This window comes from Chaetodon auriga, chromosome 12, assembly GCF_051107435.1.
Source record: "Chaetodon auriga isolate fChaAug3 chromosome 12, fChaAug3.hap1, whole genome shotgun sequence".
In the NCBI taxonomy this organism is placed as follows: domain Eukaryota; kingdom Metazoa; phylum Chordata; class Actinopteri; order Chaetodontiformes; family Chaetodontidae; genus Chaetodon; species Chaetodon auriga.
In genome coordinates this window covers 12731748-12747007 of record NC_135085.1, presented here as the reverse complement: position 1 = coordinate 12747007, position 15260 = coordinate 12731748, and the positions used below count along the sequence as shown (strand labels likewise).

Genomic DNA, 15260 nt, shown 5'->3' with positions numbered 1-15260 from the left:
TACTCTATGAGGACACTGTACATGTAGACTTTGATGGATGATCATGTGGCTCCCCCGGGGGTCTGTGGTTTAATGGATTCACTAGTGTAGGCCTGCATAGAGCTGTTTAACAGCTTAACAGATGGATCACTGTTCCTTCCACGCTCTTTAATTAAGGATCAGTATTTACTGTCACTCAGGTAATGGCTACTGAATCCAAAGGCTGCAAAGAAATGGGCAGATTTTCACTTTCAAATGCTGAAACTGCGTGTTTGTTCTGTTTCTTAAAAAGATCTCACCCTTCTTTTTTAATCGTCACTGTGCTGAGGTGAGGGGCTCTGCTGTTTTTTCTTCTTCGTCTTTCATTCACAGAACAAGCCAAGGCTGCTCTGATGTTTGTCATCTCCCACTGACTTCTTAGTAAAAACGTTTTTGGACAAAAGCCATACCAGAGAATCACATCAACATTTTCTTTCACCATTTATTAATTCACCAAATACAGTGAAAATGGCATCATAATATACAATGACTCATTCTTAGAATGTCATGACATTTTTGTTGCTTTTTTGCTTCATAAAACGATGTTTCATTATTGAAAATATTAAGGTTTCATGCACAACAAACCATATCCAGTTTCTTTAAAATAATGGTACAAAATAAACAAAATTAAAAAACAAAAACTGTAATGTCCAAAATCGGTCAAATAACAACGTGTTATTTGAGGATACTCGTAAACAGTGCAATATACTCTAAAACTGCCATTTTCTAACAAATTCATCAACGAAGCTCAAGTCACAGTATACGATTTCTTAATAATAGTTTAACATTGATGTGTGCAAAAACCCCAGACACATTCAGTTAGTCTTTAAAAAACGTCCCACGTCTGATATAGAATGAGACCAGTCCAGACCAAATCTTAAATCCGCCTCTGCTGTATGAAGCCTAGTCTCATTCTGTATATCCTCTCTGAAGTAGAAATATTTTTGTTGATGAATTGTAAGACGATAGACTAGCATATCATTTAAATAACAAATATTTAGATATAAAAATACAAATATGACTTTTGTTAAAAAGAAGCGTGCCAGGGTAAGAGTAGTGGCACCTGTGTTGGCACCGGAGTGAAAGTTCATGCAAATAGATGGAGAAAAAACTGAATTCATAGAAGACGAAAAACACGAATAATTGCTCAATTAAAATAACCAAATCATTTATTTTTTTCCCATCAATTTCATGACTATAATTTTAAACATGTACTATAACCTCCACGTCTCTGCTGGCCTCTGTAGATATCTGAGCATTTGAAAATGCAAAACAAACAAAAAGAGAGAAAAAAAAAAAGAGAGGAAAAAAAAAATAGATATGTGCCGGAGTAAAATCAGCTACATGAAGGTGCCAACCTGCACCTTTAACCACTGATGGGTGCCGCAAGATGAAGAAGAAGAAGAAGAAGAAGAAGAAGAAGAAGAAGAAGAAGAAGAAGAAGAAGAATGTAGCCTGTGGTTCAGTTTTAAACTGTGGCCTAATGCTCTTTAAGGGCCATAAATAAATGGGGTTCCACTACAGAAAATATTAACATTGCACCATCCTCGGATATATGTTTTTACATACAATAGGTCTGCTCTATTTAGTAGACTCGAGAGTTTGGTTGGTCTGTTTTTAAAAAGCTTAGCAGCAACAGGAATGCATTGGACTAGTGCTGAAAAGGACAGCTCCCTTGAATGCACCGTCGCTGACTGAATCACCAAAGCAAAGCCTACAGGAGGAGGAGGGGGGGAGGAAGAAGAGGGGTGGGGGGTGGGGGGTCTGAGAGCTTAGCCTACCTACTGTACAACTTATTGAAACAGGGCTGTGATTTAGCTTCAGCCTCCAGTTGCAGTATTTTGTTGCTTACAGCGCTTTTGGAAAGGAAAAAGAGATGGTCGTGAAGTAATGACAAGTTCATCCATCATTAAAGTCAGCAGAGGTTGAGATACAGAGCAGAGTCCGCCATCTCAACATCCTGCTGCGCAGTAGTAGTTAAAATCGGGATTCGTTTGGAGAATTGCCAGCAAATCCCATGATAAATCTTGGTCTTTTCCAGAGTCTCTCTCTCTCTCTCTCTCTATCTCTCTCTCTTTCTTCCTTCCTTCATCTCTTCCTTCCTCATTCCTCTTCCTTTCAGCCTTCTCCATTTCCCCTCCTTTGCCTTTTCTCGTTTCCTCATGCCATCCACGCTTCGTGCCGTCGTTTTTCTCCTGCAATCCTCGAACATGCACAGCCGCCAAGTGCTTCAAATCGGTGATCAAAATTAAAAAGTCTGCAAGGCATCGTTCGTGTTTTAAACGCCGGGTGAGGACTTGTCTGTCATCCCCTTCAGGACCTCGTCTATCCGGTCGTCCTCGATGACCACTGTGGAGAGAGAAGGGAAGAGGACGTGGACTGAGACCATGACAGCAGAGGCGCATGCAGTACAATCAAACAGCGCGGACATTGTGTTTTATTGTAGGTCACGACTTCTTTCCATAATGGAGTCTTATTTATGGCCTATAGTAAGGGGGATGTGGCGCACTAAAATACCCAGTGAACGTGGTGCGTCTGCAGGTGAATCAATCAATTAATGAAAGCGCTACTGCAAATCCCTGACCTCGACTGCGCGCACTTGGTGAAAACAGCTCATCCCCGGTGATGGCGACAGTTTAACCCCATTGTTTGAGGGCTACACCGCGGGGTGTGTCCTCGCATGGAGAGCATTTCTCCTGCATGTATGTAAACAGTCTGAATGTCGTCGACAGCCACACGCTCGTGCAACAAAGAAGGATTCATGCCCGTGGTGCATTTTCAAATGTCATATTTGCAGAGTATTCTAGATACAGCACCGCGGATTAAGGGAGATTATACGAATTATGACTATAAATCCCTAAATGCAGTGCAGGCTTGTAATATTCATATATGATTTGCTCATTTTCCATCACATTAATAATTGTGAGAGTGTGTGCAGAATGGTGGCAGCGTGCCTAAGTGTCAGTCCTTTATTTAACCGTCATTTACCTCGCTTGGCTCTGCCGATCTGTCCAAGCTTCGGGGGTCTTTTCGCCTGCGACGCGGCGAAAAAGGCGCTTGTGTCCTGCAGTCCGCAGCTAAAGGACATCTGGCTGACCTCGCTGTCCGCCCCGTAGCCGCTCATTTTCCCCTCGTTGTATGGCAGCACCTCGGACATTGTGGCACGATGGAGAAGGATCACCAGCGGGGATTAAATAGTGGATAAAAATATATTCAGCCGTAGATTCCCTTTTTTTGCGCGTGCAAGCTGCAGCAATTTGGGGTCTCTCCTGTTTGGGACCCTTTTCTGAGAATTACTCGATGTGGATCCGGGGGCCAGCGGCTGAGGTCCGGGTGTTGTTGTGGTCTCTCGGTGGTCTCTGGATGTGCTGCGGCTGCAGAGAGAGAGCTGTGTTCGCCTGTGTTGCTGGCTGATGTCTGATGAGGAAAGTGGGAGATCCCGGGATCATAAAGGAAACCCAGGCAGAACGGTGAAGTCATCCATCCGGGTTTGAAGCGCGCGCGTGTGAATGTGTGTGCGAGCGTGTGAATGTGTGTGAGTGTGTGTGTGGTTGGGGACTCCGAGCGGGAGAGGAGCAAGAGTGACATCAACAGGCGAGAGATGAAACTGCAGAAGTGAAGGACTCAGACTGGAGTCGGTCTGAGGTTTGGAGACGAAGACTTTGCTTTAGGATGGAAGGAGGAAAATTCCCTGTTATATAAAAACTTATTGTGTGGCTGGTAAAATGAATGCATACCATAGCATTATATTTCATATTGTAGCACACAGCAGCCACATCATGGGATAGTTCTTTCCATATACTATAGGATCAGACTCTGCCTTTGCACAGTCTGCTGCAAGTACAAATTAAGATTTCACATATGAAACGTGATACATTTATGAAATATGATGTATCGTTATAGATTCAACTGTGCAAAAGTCGGTAAAGTAGTCGAAACTGGCTCCATCTCCACCCGCTGCAACTCTAAAAAGTTGTTAAAATGTCATTGTATCAGTTATAAGAATCCAATAAAGTGCTATATACAATAATAAAACACTTTGAAAATTATTTTTAATGCTTCTGTGCTTTTACTCAAGTAAAATTTTGAATGTGGGATTTTTCTGTGTTACAGAGTCCTTTCATACTTTGGCATTACTACTCTTACTTAAGGATCTGAGTACTTATTCTAACGCTCATAGCAGCACAGGATGTTGGTATGACAGCAAAGACAGCAGGAGACAGCAAGAGCCAAACACAAAAACAAAGGTAGTTGTATTGTTATGGGACATGTAGGAACCAGGATTTTTTAAAATCTGGATCATCTCAGGACATGTCACCCTCTGCTTCTTTATGTATATTAATTTTTATTGTGATCATTGTGAATCCCACAACTTGATTAAAGTGCATTTTCTAAATCATTGAAGTGCCCCTAAAGTGTCACAGCAGCAAAAGAAAATACAAAAACAGATGCATAATTGTACAAACAAGAGAAGTCAAATACAAAAAAACTGGAAACACTAAAATACAATACAGGTCTATAAATAATGAGTGTCTGCTGTACACAATAAGTGGCATGAAAAGAAAACATTACAGAGTTTAAATGATGACATTAAAAACCTTTTAGACTTTCTACAAGAAATACACTAAATTAAGAAATAAAAATAAACTGTCAAACAGAGAAATATACAATCTGGACCTGGCTGTGTGTCAGCAGAAAATGGCTCATTTCAGCACCCTGGACAGAGGCAGCATAATTTATACATTAGCTGCATTTGAAATTATGTCATTCTTCCCTCTTTCTCTTTGCAGCCTGTGTTACAATATCCTGTCCTCACAGCATATGGTGCCTCATAAAAAGCTAAAAATAATTAATTAACAGAAAGCCTATTATTGGACCAGGCTAGTTTTAACAACTCAGGCCAGCTGACCTGTCTATAAACATGTAACAAACTTTCCATTGAAGTGGCGTTCCTCTGTTTTAGTGGCCATCCTGCATAGCTGACCGTTGAGAGTGACCAGCTGACCAGTCTCGAGATCAGTGCTGTTGGAAAGGCTCTTGGATTTCCTGTGGGGATAAGACGCGGGGCGGCTGCTGAGTCAAAGCCAAGTGAGCTCCTGCCTGCTGACTGGCTTCCCACAGAAATATGGCCCATATAACCCTGTAAAACACATTTCAGAGTCCAGAGAACATTTCTGTTTACCAACAGTTTACTCAGAAAACACGCAGCCAACATCTTTGGAGGTGGGTTCAACCCAAACAGTCTATTTCCATGCATGGCAAAAAGTCGTCACAGAGACTTGAATGAAGTTATTTGATGGGTTACCGCTCACGATAGACAACTACAACTCATTACCTTTATATGATCTTTCTCTAACATGGATCCACAGTCAATGTATAAGGCTTTATAACGTGTCACAGATCATAAATCTGCCACTTCATCTCAATGTAATTCCCCAGGGATAACTCACAAAGCTCCACCTGCTCCAGGTGCAGGTTATTACCTGCAGCCTCCAAGCAGAGCAGCTGATTGACGCAGGGATTTCACATGATGTCATCAGTCAGCGATGCAGTCTGAGGCTGAGGGGAGAAATCTGACCTGCCCGCTCCAAATGAACAAGAAATATGCATCCTTTACACCAACTGGATGTTTCTCTCTCTGACCTCATACAAACAAAATGACGCTGCATCAAACATAAATAAAATAGAATGGGATCATTTGCTAATCCTATTTGACATACACTCAATTGAAAACAGCTCAGAGACAATCTATTTAATGCTTGACCTCATCGACTTCATTGATTTTTGTAAATAAATCAATGACGTAAAGACTGGGAAAGTTGTGGAACGCTCCAAAAACACCTGTTTGGAACATTCCACACATAAACAGGTTCATTGGTAACAGGTGATAGCATCATGATTGGGTATGAAAGAGGCATCCTGGAAAGGCTCAGTCGTTCACAAGCAAAGATGGAGAGAGGTTCACCACTTTGTGAACACATGACTGTATGAAGGAGATTACTACAGTAATATAACATTTCTTTGCAAATGGTTGCATTCTGTTTTTGTGTTTTATACAGTGTCCCAACCTATTTGGAATCAGATGTTGTACATGATGTTTAACCCACCGTGCTTTAGTGCAGTGACTCCACATTTAGTCTCTCTCTGTTTAACTCAATTGATCTCTTTCCATCCACATGCTGTGATTCCTCCTCTTCTGTGCCGTTCCTTCTCTTCCTCCATCTCTGCCTCTTTAGCAGGCAGCAGTTCTTAATGATCAGGTTCAGTCAATCAGTCATTCATCTCTGACAAGGGCACCCACCCTTAAGAAATGTGTGTGTGTGTGTGTGTGTGTGTGTGTGTGTGTGTGTGTGTGTGTGTGTGTTTGTGTGTGTGTGTGTGTGTGTGTGTGTGTGTGTGTGTGCGTGTGTGTTCTCGAAGCACTGCCTCCAATTACAAATGAATCACCTTGCTGAGTCACTCACCCCCTCCCCATCTCTCCCCTCGAGCAGACCAAGCACTGCTGAACACACACACACACACACACACACACACACACACACACACACACACACGCACATTGAATATACTCACTATGTTCCTCCCAATAACAAGCCAAGAGCTAAGGGCTATATGATCAATTCCTTGAGTATCAGCTCTTAGGATTTGTGTGTGTGTGTGTGTGTGTGTGTGTGTGTGTGTGTGTGTGTGTGTGTGTGCGCGTGCGCGCGCGCGCATGCAGGTATATATTTCAGGAAAACTAAAAACGTAAGCAAGAGGACAAAGAGGAAAGGTGCACACCATCTGTGGTGATGGGCTAAATAAAAGCATGTATATCTGCTCTCCTCGTCGTGAAGATTAATGCTATTTGTCCTCCTGCACAAACATCCTCCAGTAGATTTTAGAAACGTTGGCAGATCTCCTGCCCTCAGATCAGCGAGCACACGGCTCAGAAAGAAAAGCTCACAGCTGTAGTTTCCAGCACGCTGGAGCTACACCGAGGCAGCTGCACACTCCGCCTCCTGCACCTCGTTCACAGGGGAGGCCAAAGCTGTGATCAAAGGTGAATGTTTCATGTGGTTTAGTGCCATGTTGGTGAAGCCTGTGGGTGATTTGAAAAAGCAAAACTTGTCGCAAAGTTCTGTTCAAAGCCTCTGCATTTCTTTATTTGTTGTATTTGGACGACAGGGCAGATATCAGGCATATTTAAAGCTGGCTTTTACTCAAGTATTGTACTAGTACAACATGAAGTTACTTGTACTTTCCTTTTTATGCTACTTTATACCTCTGCTCCACAACATTTTAATTGGAAATATCATACTTATTACTGTACTATATTTGACATAGCTACTGCTTCATATAAAACATATCATTCATTTGTAAAATATGATGCATTGTTACAGTTTAAACTATCCAAATGTATATGAAGCAGCTGAAATTAGCGTTAGCTTATTGTTAACGATCTGCTTGCACGTTAATGCATCAATAATAATTATTCACTCTGCATAAAGAGTACCTTCTCTTTTCTTACTATGAGTACATTTTGTTGCCAGCAAGCCTGTACCTTTACTTTAGTCATTTTTTGAAGGTGATAGAGTATTTTTATAGCGTGGTACACTGCTTGATCTAAAATAAAGGAGCTGAGTACTTCCTCTACCTCTGGTTCTAGCTCTCAACTGTTGTAGCACATGACTCCTGAATGCAAAACAATGTCACCTGAAAGGTGTTGCTAGTGACAAACACACAGAGAATTATCACATGACTGTTACTCCTCATCTCCATGTAGCATTTCAGCATCTTTCAGCTCATTGTTTTGGTTTTCTGGTCCATGACTTTACAGTTCTGGTCTCCACTCTCACCTGCGTAGTTTCCAGCAACAGCAGGCAGCTGTTTTCAGTGGAACACGACCTGCCCAGCACCAAACAGCAGAGAGGACAAGTTAGTGACAGGCTGGTGAACATAGAGGAGCATTTAGCAGCTAAAAGCAGCTGCTTTTCTGGACCAGAAGCATGATTCAAAAGAAATGCTAATGAACCTCTGTCTGTTTACACATAAAAACCTTTTTTTTTTTTTATCATTTGGTGTTTCTGTGTTTCCAGCTTACTAGACTGCACCAAAATGGCCAAATTATTCATTGATGCAGGTTTAAATATTGTGCAGTAGAGGTCAAATTATCAGGCAGTACTGCTAAATAAAGATCAGAGGAAAGTCTGAAAAAGAAAAAAAACTTCACTGTCACTGAAACTACTTTCACTTGAGGACACAGCCCCAAAGAAAACTGCTGACGGCGTCTTCTGTGGACTATCCAGGAAAAGATACCTGAAAAGATATTTTGGTGTTGAATTTTTCAACTGCAATTTTTTAATGCTGTGAGCACCACAAATTAAACTCCCCTACAGTACACTGGAACGACAGAAGAAATGTAGGAGACAGATATCTCCTGGGCAGGTTGGTTTTTGTTTGTTTGTTTGTTTGTTTGTTTGTTTGTTTTTCATGATTTCACCTCCCTCCGTTGGATTTACAGTATTTTTGTATTCTGGGTTGGGTGAATGGGCTGTGTGCTCAAACTGGAGGGTGAAAACTTTCTATCTGACCATTGTGTATTTCCCTGTGATATCACACCTGTCTCTTTCCCTCCATAGGGAGGGAGTGCTTGGTTTGTTGATGAGAGGAGAAGCACTGCAGTCACACTGCTGTTACAAAGTAGGTCACTTGTCCCACGTTTCACTGCATGCCCAAAGCAGATGGGTGACAGCGGTAATTGGCATCAGGGACTACAGCACGCTGTGATGGCTCTCTCTCCTGAGATACCACATCTCTACCTTTCCTCCTGCTGTCTGTTGAGTGTCTGCTAATGCCAAAGTTATAAAAGACCCCTCCACCCCACAGCTCCCTGTCAGGAACACAAGCACATAAGGTCACGGTGTGCCAGGATTTCAAAGATTTATCCAAACTTTTTCTGCAGATCTGGAGCTACGCCATTTTCATTTTACACTTTATCGTTGGTTAAAGATGGGATTTGGCTCCACCTGCTGTAGTTCAGCTGAAGTATGAAACTTTTTGGATGCAAGACTTCAACACACAAAAGACATCCACGACAATAAACTGAACAAATAAATCAAAGCACAACAATACCACTTTTGTACATGAAGTGAAATGATGGTACTTTTGCTCCATCAAGACTGTAGAGTCTAGAGACATGCTAAAAGGTTCTGTGAAGCTTTGCTTAAGCATATCAGTGCTCTGAGCTAAATGCTAACATCTCTGTGTCAACATGCTCTCAATGACAATGCTAATATGTTAATGTTCAACAGGTATGTTTACCAGGTTCACCATCTTTGTTTAGTGTGTAAACATGCTAACATTTGCTAATTAGCACTAAACACAGACTAAACACTACTAATTTCCTGACTGATAGCCCTCTTACTGATAGTGAAAAACAACATTAACAATATAATTAGGTTTGGTTAAGGCAGATTGAAAAGGCTTCATCAGCTGAGAACCATGGATAAGTTTCATCCAATGGTTTTTGAGACATGTCATTAAAAGCAAAAGTCTGGGAATCACAAAAATCAGGGGGATCATCTTCTGGGGATCATGAACGCCTGTAACCCACTTCATGGTATTCCATCAAATAACTGAGGCATTTCAACAGCAGGCTGACATTCCCATCCCTATAAAAAAGGTTAGTTTGACAATATTTAAAGTTAGGATGATTGCTAGCCGAGATAATGATACAATTAAATCCTTGCATTTCAAACAGGTTCTCCTAATAAATAAGGTTTCACCTATCATAACCACCAATCTGCACCCTCATCATCACAAATCAGGGTCAACACCCATGAAGCACAGCCAATGAAAGAATAATCATATCATCTACATTGTTTGTCAGCTATCAGAAGGGATTTAACAGGATTTAATAATGTACATTAATTGCATGTGACATGGAAACCTTCCCCTGGAATCAGTGTCTTCCCTCACTGTCAACCAGTACAGCTCACTACCACAAGTGAAGAAAGATGGACACCTAGTGGTTGAATCTTTTATTCTAATTTAGAGGTGGTGAAATAAGCCTAGAATAAGTATTTGTGGCAATGAACAATGATGACGGGGGGAATCAGCCTTTACCTCTATATGAATTGTGTATACATCACAGCAGAAGTGTGTGTTTACAGATTTTAACCTCGTTCTCAAAGCATCCACTCTCTCCAAAGGCCCATGTGAGATTATTCCTATCACTCTTTAGCTGTAATGTGTCTGTAATTGTCTTTTTATCCTCTCAATTGTTCAGTTAAACTGGAATGAACAAACCAAATGCCAATGTTTTTCTCCCATGCCCTCAAAGGTCTGCGAGTGCTACAGTAATAGTCTGTTCCACGAGAGCCACAGCTGCTGTTCCGCTGAGAGAGCTCATGAGGAATTTGTCAGAGTGAACCCTTATGACCGCTGACGAAGATTTATGGGGTTCTGCATCTCCCACCTGCTCCTTTTTTCACCCCCCCCACTCAGGCCCAATGGACCACTCTTCACCTCCCCAATCCCTACACCCAGCCACCCACCCACACACACACACACACACACACACACACACACACCTACACATGCCCATTAGTTTTTCCCTTTTTGTGCTACTGCTGAGAAAAAAAATGTGAAGGTGGCGTTTCATCTCTCCACCCTATCTCCACATCTTCTCACTGCTTGTTAGAGATGACAGAAATAGTAAGCCTGATGACTCACGACATCTTTTCAGACACCAGGTGCTGTCAACAAGCATTTGTGCCTATGGAAAAATAAAAAAAAAACATCATGAATTGACACCATCTTGAGAGCCCTGTGAAACATGTGGATCTATTCAGACACAAACTACTTTCCTAATGTTTAAGAGGAGCAGCAGCCATTTGATGTAACAGCTGTTGTTCAGACGTCTGTGGATCATTCAGAGACACAGGCAGGCGGAACACCATCTCTTGAATTATACTGAGATCTGTACATACAGACATAATGACCATAATACAGTAACACATGCCAGCCTCACACGGGTCTGTACAGCGAGACTTAATTTATAAAAGAAAAGTGGGTGAGCACTTTAGCACCATCTCTCCATGGTGATACTGACAAGAAAGCGAAAAACACTACACAAATGATTCAAAGGGTGATGTTTTATGGAATTTCTTTCAACAAACCAACATTTTACACACTCTCAATGGTCTCTAGTGCATTAATTACACCTTTACACTAAATCCTCATCTTGGCACTAAATCTATCTGTGTTTCAGTAACTTCCCGTGACTCGAATATGTGACTGAAAGTTTTTGAAACACAAGTTTTGCTCATGACCACACTTGAATTATTCAGATATACACAGAACAATCACTCTTAGCAGCAGCAATATAAATTACCAGAATAAGGCACAGAACAAACATGTAAGAAAATAATTATCTGTTGCATAAATGTACACCCTTTTCCCCAATTACTTCCTATAGTTCTCATGTACAATTATAGATAAATGTACTTCACTGACACCCTGTAATGAACAAAGCATTTGCACATCCTTAAAATCCGTGTTTTACAAACACTTACAGTATGTTCTTTAAAGAAAATCTTTATTCTTTACAGTAACAAGATGATCAACAAGCTAACGTTCTGCAGCAGTTTAGACCTTAGTGGTGTAAAGCTGAGCTACAGTTTGTATGTTGGTGATGTTCCACTGAGGTCATGTGGTCACACAGGTGTCTCAGGCGTGGTAGAGAGGCACCACTCTGCTGATGTTCCGTCTACATATGGGGCAGTGGCGCCGTGGAAGCGCCTGGTAACAGCTGTGGCAGCAGCACACATGTCCACAGTCCAACAGAATACAGTCACGTGGCCGACTGACGCAAATCACACAGGCATTCTCTATGTGTTCCTCAGCCCCGTCAGTAGGGGCCCCTGGGCCCATCACTGCAGCGCGTGCTCTTGGGGCTTCAGCCATCAGTCTCTCAAATTCCCTCCTCTCCTGCTCCTGCTCCCAGCGAATTCTTAGTTGGTTGTAGTAGCGTCGACCAACCCAGAGGAGGACCACCACTCCCGCCAAAGCAGAGGCAATGGACAGCGCCCTCCACCAAACAGCTGCGCTCTCCTGCTCTCCCCGCAGGGTGCCAAAGTCCGCAATGCTCAAGAAGTACTGTGAACCATTAGAGGGGGGTCGAAGATTCAGGGTGCCGTCTGTGTCCAGTATCAACTCGCCTACGCCTGTAAGAGCTGTGCCCACCTGGAGAAAGAGGGAATATTTGTGAAATGTATCATTAAGATCAGTTTATGCTCATATTTGTCATCATGGTTAGCAAAAAAAAATATTCATGCTTTGTCAAATGAATAAGACTTAATGACTGAGTTCTAGGTGTTTACACTTCCAGTATCTGATGTAACAACTGACTTTGAGTATTTCCTCGGTCTCCAGTTGACCTTTAAGCTTCTCCCCACTGAGGTATTGTCCTACGATGTCACCCAAGCTGTAGTTGACCTGGTGGAACTTCTCATGGATGATCTCCATGTGCACTCCGGAGGCCTGCAGAGGGCACAGGACTTTGACTGTGGTCTCATCTGATCCCACTAACACAAAGGGCACTGCATTCACTCTTTGGTGCAAGACTCGTTCACTGTCCGTCCTGCAACAGGCATAGAGGAACAACAGCTCTTTTCAGTCAACACGTACGATGATGAAGACAAAATATCATACACTGGAACTTTGTCTGGTTGCCTCTTTGTTTCATGTATACATTATACGGCTTGTATAAAATGAGAATTAAACTGTGGTTTTCTCAGATTTTGATTGTTGATGAATTATTGTTCAATGCATACACGCATGTGTTTACATCTGATAGCCAGTACTTCCTCTGTCCTACTCCTTCTCCTTTCTAAATCTAATGTGGACATAACCTTTTAAGGCTCATATCACAGCCTCAGTCCCTGGTTTGATTCCTACTGAGAACTTTTGTTGCATGTCATGCCCTGACCTCCCCTCATTTTCAGTCTGCCTCTAAATTGCACGCCATCAAATAAAGGTGAAAACGGCAAAAAAAAAAAAAAAAAGCATTGTGTATGATATCATAATGCAGCATTGTATTATTGATGGAGTTCTCACCAAGTGCGTGAGAGGCTGTTCCACACCAGCCTGTGCTCTCTCAACATGAATTTCTGCAACACTCCGGCAATTTCTCTCTGGAAGTGACACGTCAGAGGCTCACCCACTGGTTGCACAGCACCTACAGTGTACATACACACATACTGGAGAATAAGAGGCAAGGACAGTACACACATTTTCAGTGGAAAAGAATATGCTAACACCTCTTGGCTGTATCAGAAACAGTGAAAGCCTAATTACCTTCGATGACAGCATACTGCAGACACGCTCCTGGAGTAACTTTCAAAATGTCTTTGAGTTTGCCATCTATGGTGAAGTGTGGAGCATCCTGATGATGAGACACAGACTATTTGTATAGTATACATACTGTGGTAGACAGAGTTTCAGGTTTTACAAAATTGCACGGTGCACAAGAAAACTCTCACATATTGCACAGGTTCCAAAACTGGAGGTTTAGACCCCGAAAGTGTTTACAAAATGGAAAAGAAACATGAAAAAATGTGTTTCTGCCATACAAAATTCAGCTTATTATGTTTCAAGTTCTCCAGTATTTGCTTTTTTTCTTCAGATTGGGCATGGTTTACTTCTTCAGCTCGATAAAATAAAAATGAAATACTCCATGCAACTTGTGATGAGGAGTTGTGAGTAGACACTGCTTTGGTCACAGGCCGAATAGGTTGGAAACAACTGGCCTAGAAGATTGGCCTCCAATGAAAGGACAGTTCATAAACATTAGCAGTGTGTTGATCATTATAAAAAGAGATTCAAGCAGTCTGTGTGAAAGCTGAAGGTATTTTTGAGGGTTTCACAACTAATTCCTTTCTATGGCTTAGACATCATTAAAACAGAAAACAGTTCATCACACATGATCCACAACTAACATCAAGTTTATCTAGTGTCGTCCGGCTCTTCTTATAGAGATAGTAGCAGATGCCTGAGAGGGCAAGGCTGGTCCCAAGACACACTGCCTGTGTAACACTGACAGGAAATTCATCCATTCCCTCTTTGTCTCCTGTCACTGCCTGAGCAGCAGACCTGTACAAACATATGATATGTTAAAAGATCAATTAGTCACACTGTCAAGTACAAGACTCATCTTGACTTAACTGGGACATGCTTTGATATGTTTACAGTGTGTGATCTCAGGTAAGTAACTAAATAATATAGTTTGCTGCTGTGTGTCCAAAAAGGCTATGACTTCATGCAGTGTAACAGTCTCATCTCAGTGACAGCACTTCATACCGCTTTCACTTGGTCATCATCAACACAAACTGAAGTCAGTAAAAAGGCACATGTGATGCCTACAGAATATGCAGACATCAAGTCTCACTGAAATAGGCCTATGTCTCAATGACATCAGACACGGCAAGATGTAAACAATGTGAACAATGTTACAGGCAAAGCTAGACATGATAAAAGGAAAGTGATACATGTAAATATTTTACACGTGGGTATCATGGCTGAGAGTGTGTCAGTTGTTTAAAGTGTAACTTAGCGGTTTTGACATTCAAACTATGACTGTGAGTCGACGTGGACTCAGACTTCAGATGGCTGTAGTCTGAAGGTACTGCAAATAAGCCACATACTGAGGCTAGCGCAGGGCCACAGAGCTAGAAGTTGTGTTAATAATAAGACACAAAGACTCATCTCTTTGACGGCTAAAATCATGGATGGACTGTAACTCACAACTAGCTTGTTATAAGGAAGCTAGCACTTGAGTTTCTTGCAAAGAAGCAATCACACTTTAATGTCAATAATGCTGTTAGCGTTAATTGTGCCTTTAAAAATGGTAACCATACGCTGAAAGTAATTTTTTCTGCTGTGAGTGTGTCGCTTGCCATATAACGTATTTCCGTGAGATTATTTATCTTTAAAATATTGGTTGGCTAAAGCTAGCTGCTAGCTAGCTGTCGACAGCTAGGGAAACAGCAGTGACCTTTAAGCGTTTTTTTTACAACCTTACCATTAGCTTAACATATGAGCAACAATTATTCATGTATAAGAGTATATATGTTTTAACTATCAAGTATAATTAAAAAATGTTTTTTATTACCTGTCAACGAAAGAAATCTCTTAATTTGACATCTTCGGTTGGAACAGTGTTGTCTATGTCACGTGATGTAGGAGACGAAAACGTTGAG

At 41.6% G+C, this 15260-nt stretch overlaps 2 protein-coding genes across 2 annotated transcripts; both read right to left on the bottom strand.

Moving 5' to 3' along the window:
* Positions 1 to 442: 442 nt before the first annotated feature.
* Positions 443 to 3496, bottom strand: camk2n2a (calcium/calmodulin-dependent protein kinase II inhibitor 2a). The gene is made up of 2 exons (XM_076745437.1): positions 3007 to 3496; positions 443 to 2367 (listed from the first exon to the last, which is right to left on the bottom strand). The coding sequence occupies exons 1-2, from the start codon at positions 3173 to 3175 to the stop codon at positions 2297 to 2299; spliced, it is 240 nt and encodes a 79-aa protein (XP_076601552.1). The 5' UTR covers positions 3176 to 3496; the 3' UTR covers positions 443 to 2296.
* A 7642-nt stretch (positions 3497 to 11138) lies between these two features.
* mul2 (mitochondrial E3 ubiquitin protein ligase 2) lies at positions 11139 to 15254 on the bottom strand. Its single transcript, XM_076744105.1, has 6 exons — positions 15173 to 15254; positions 14001 to 14154; positions 13360 to 13447; positions 13120 to 13240; positions 12412 to 12643; positions 11139 to 12246 (listed from the first exon to the last, which is right to left on the bottom strand). The coding sequence occupies exons 2-6, from the start codon at positions 14115 to 14117 to the stop codon at positions 11731 to 11733; spliced, it is 1074 nt and encodes a 357-aa protein (XP_076600220.1). The 5' UTR covers positions 14118 to 14154; positions 15173 to 15254; the 3' UTR covers positions 11139 to 11730.
* Positions 15255 to 15260: the final 6 nt, after the last annotated feature.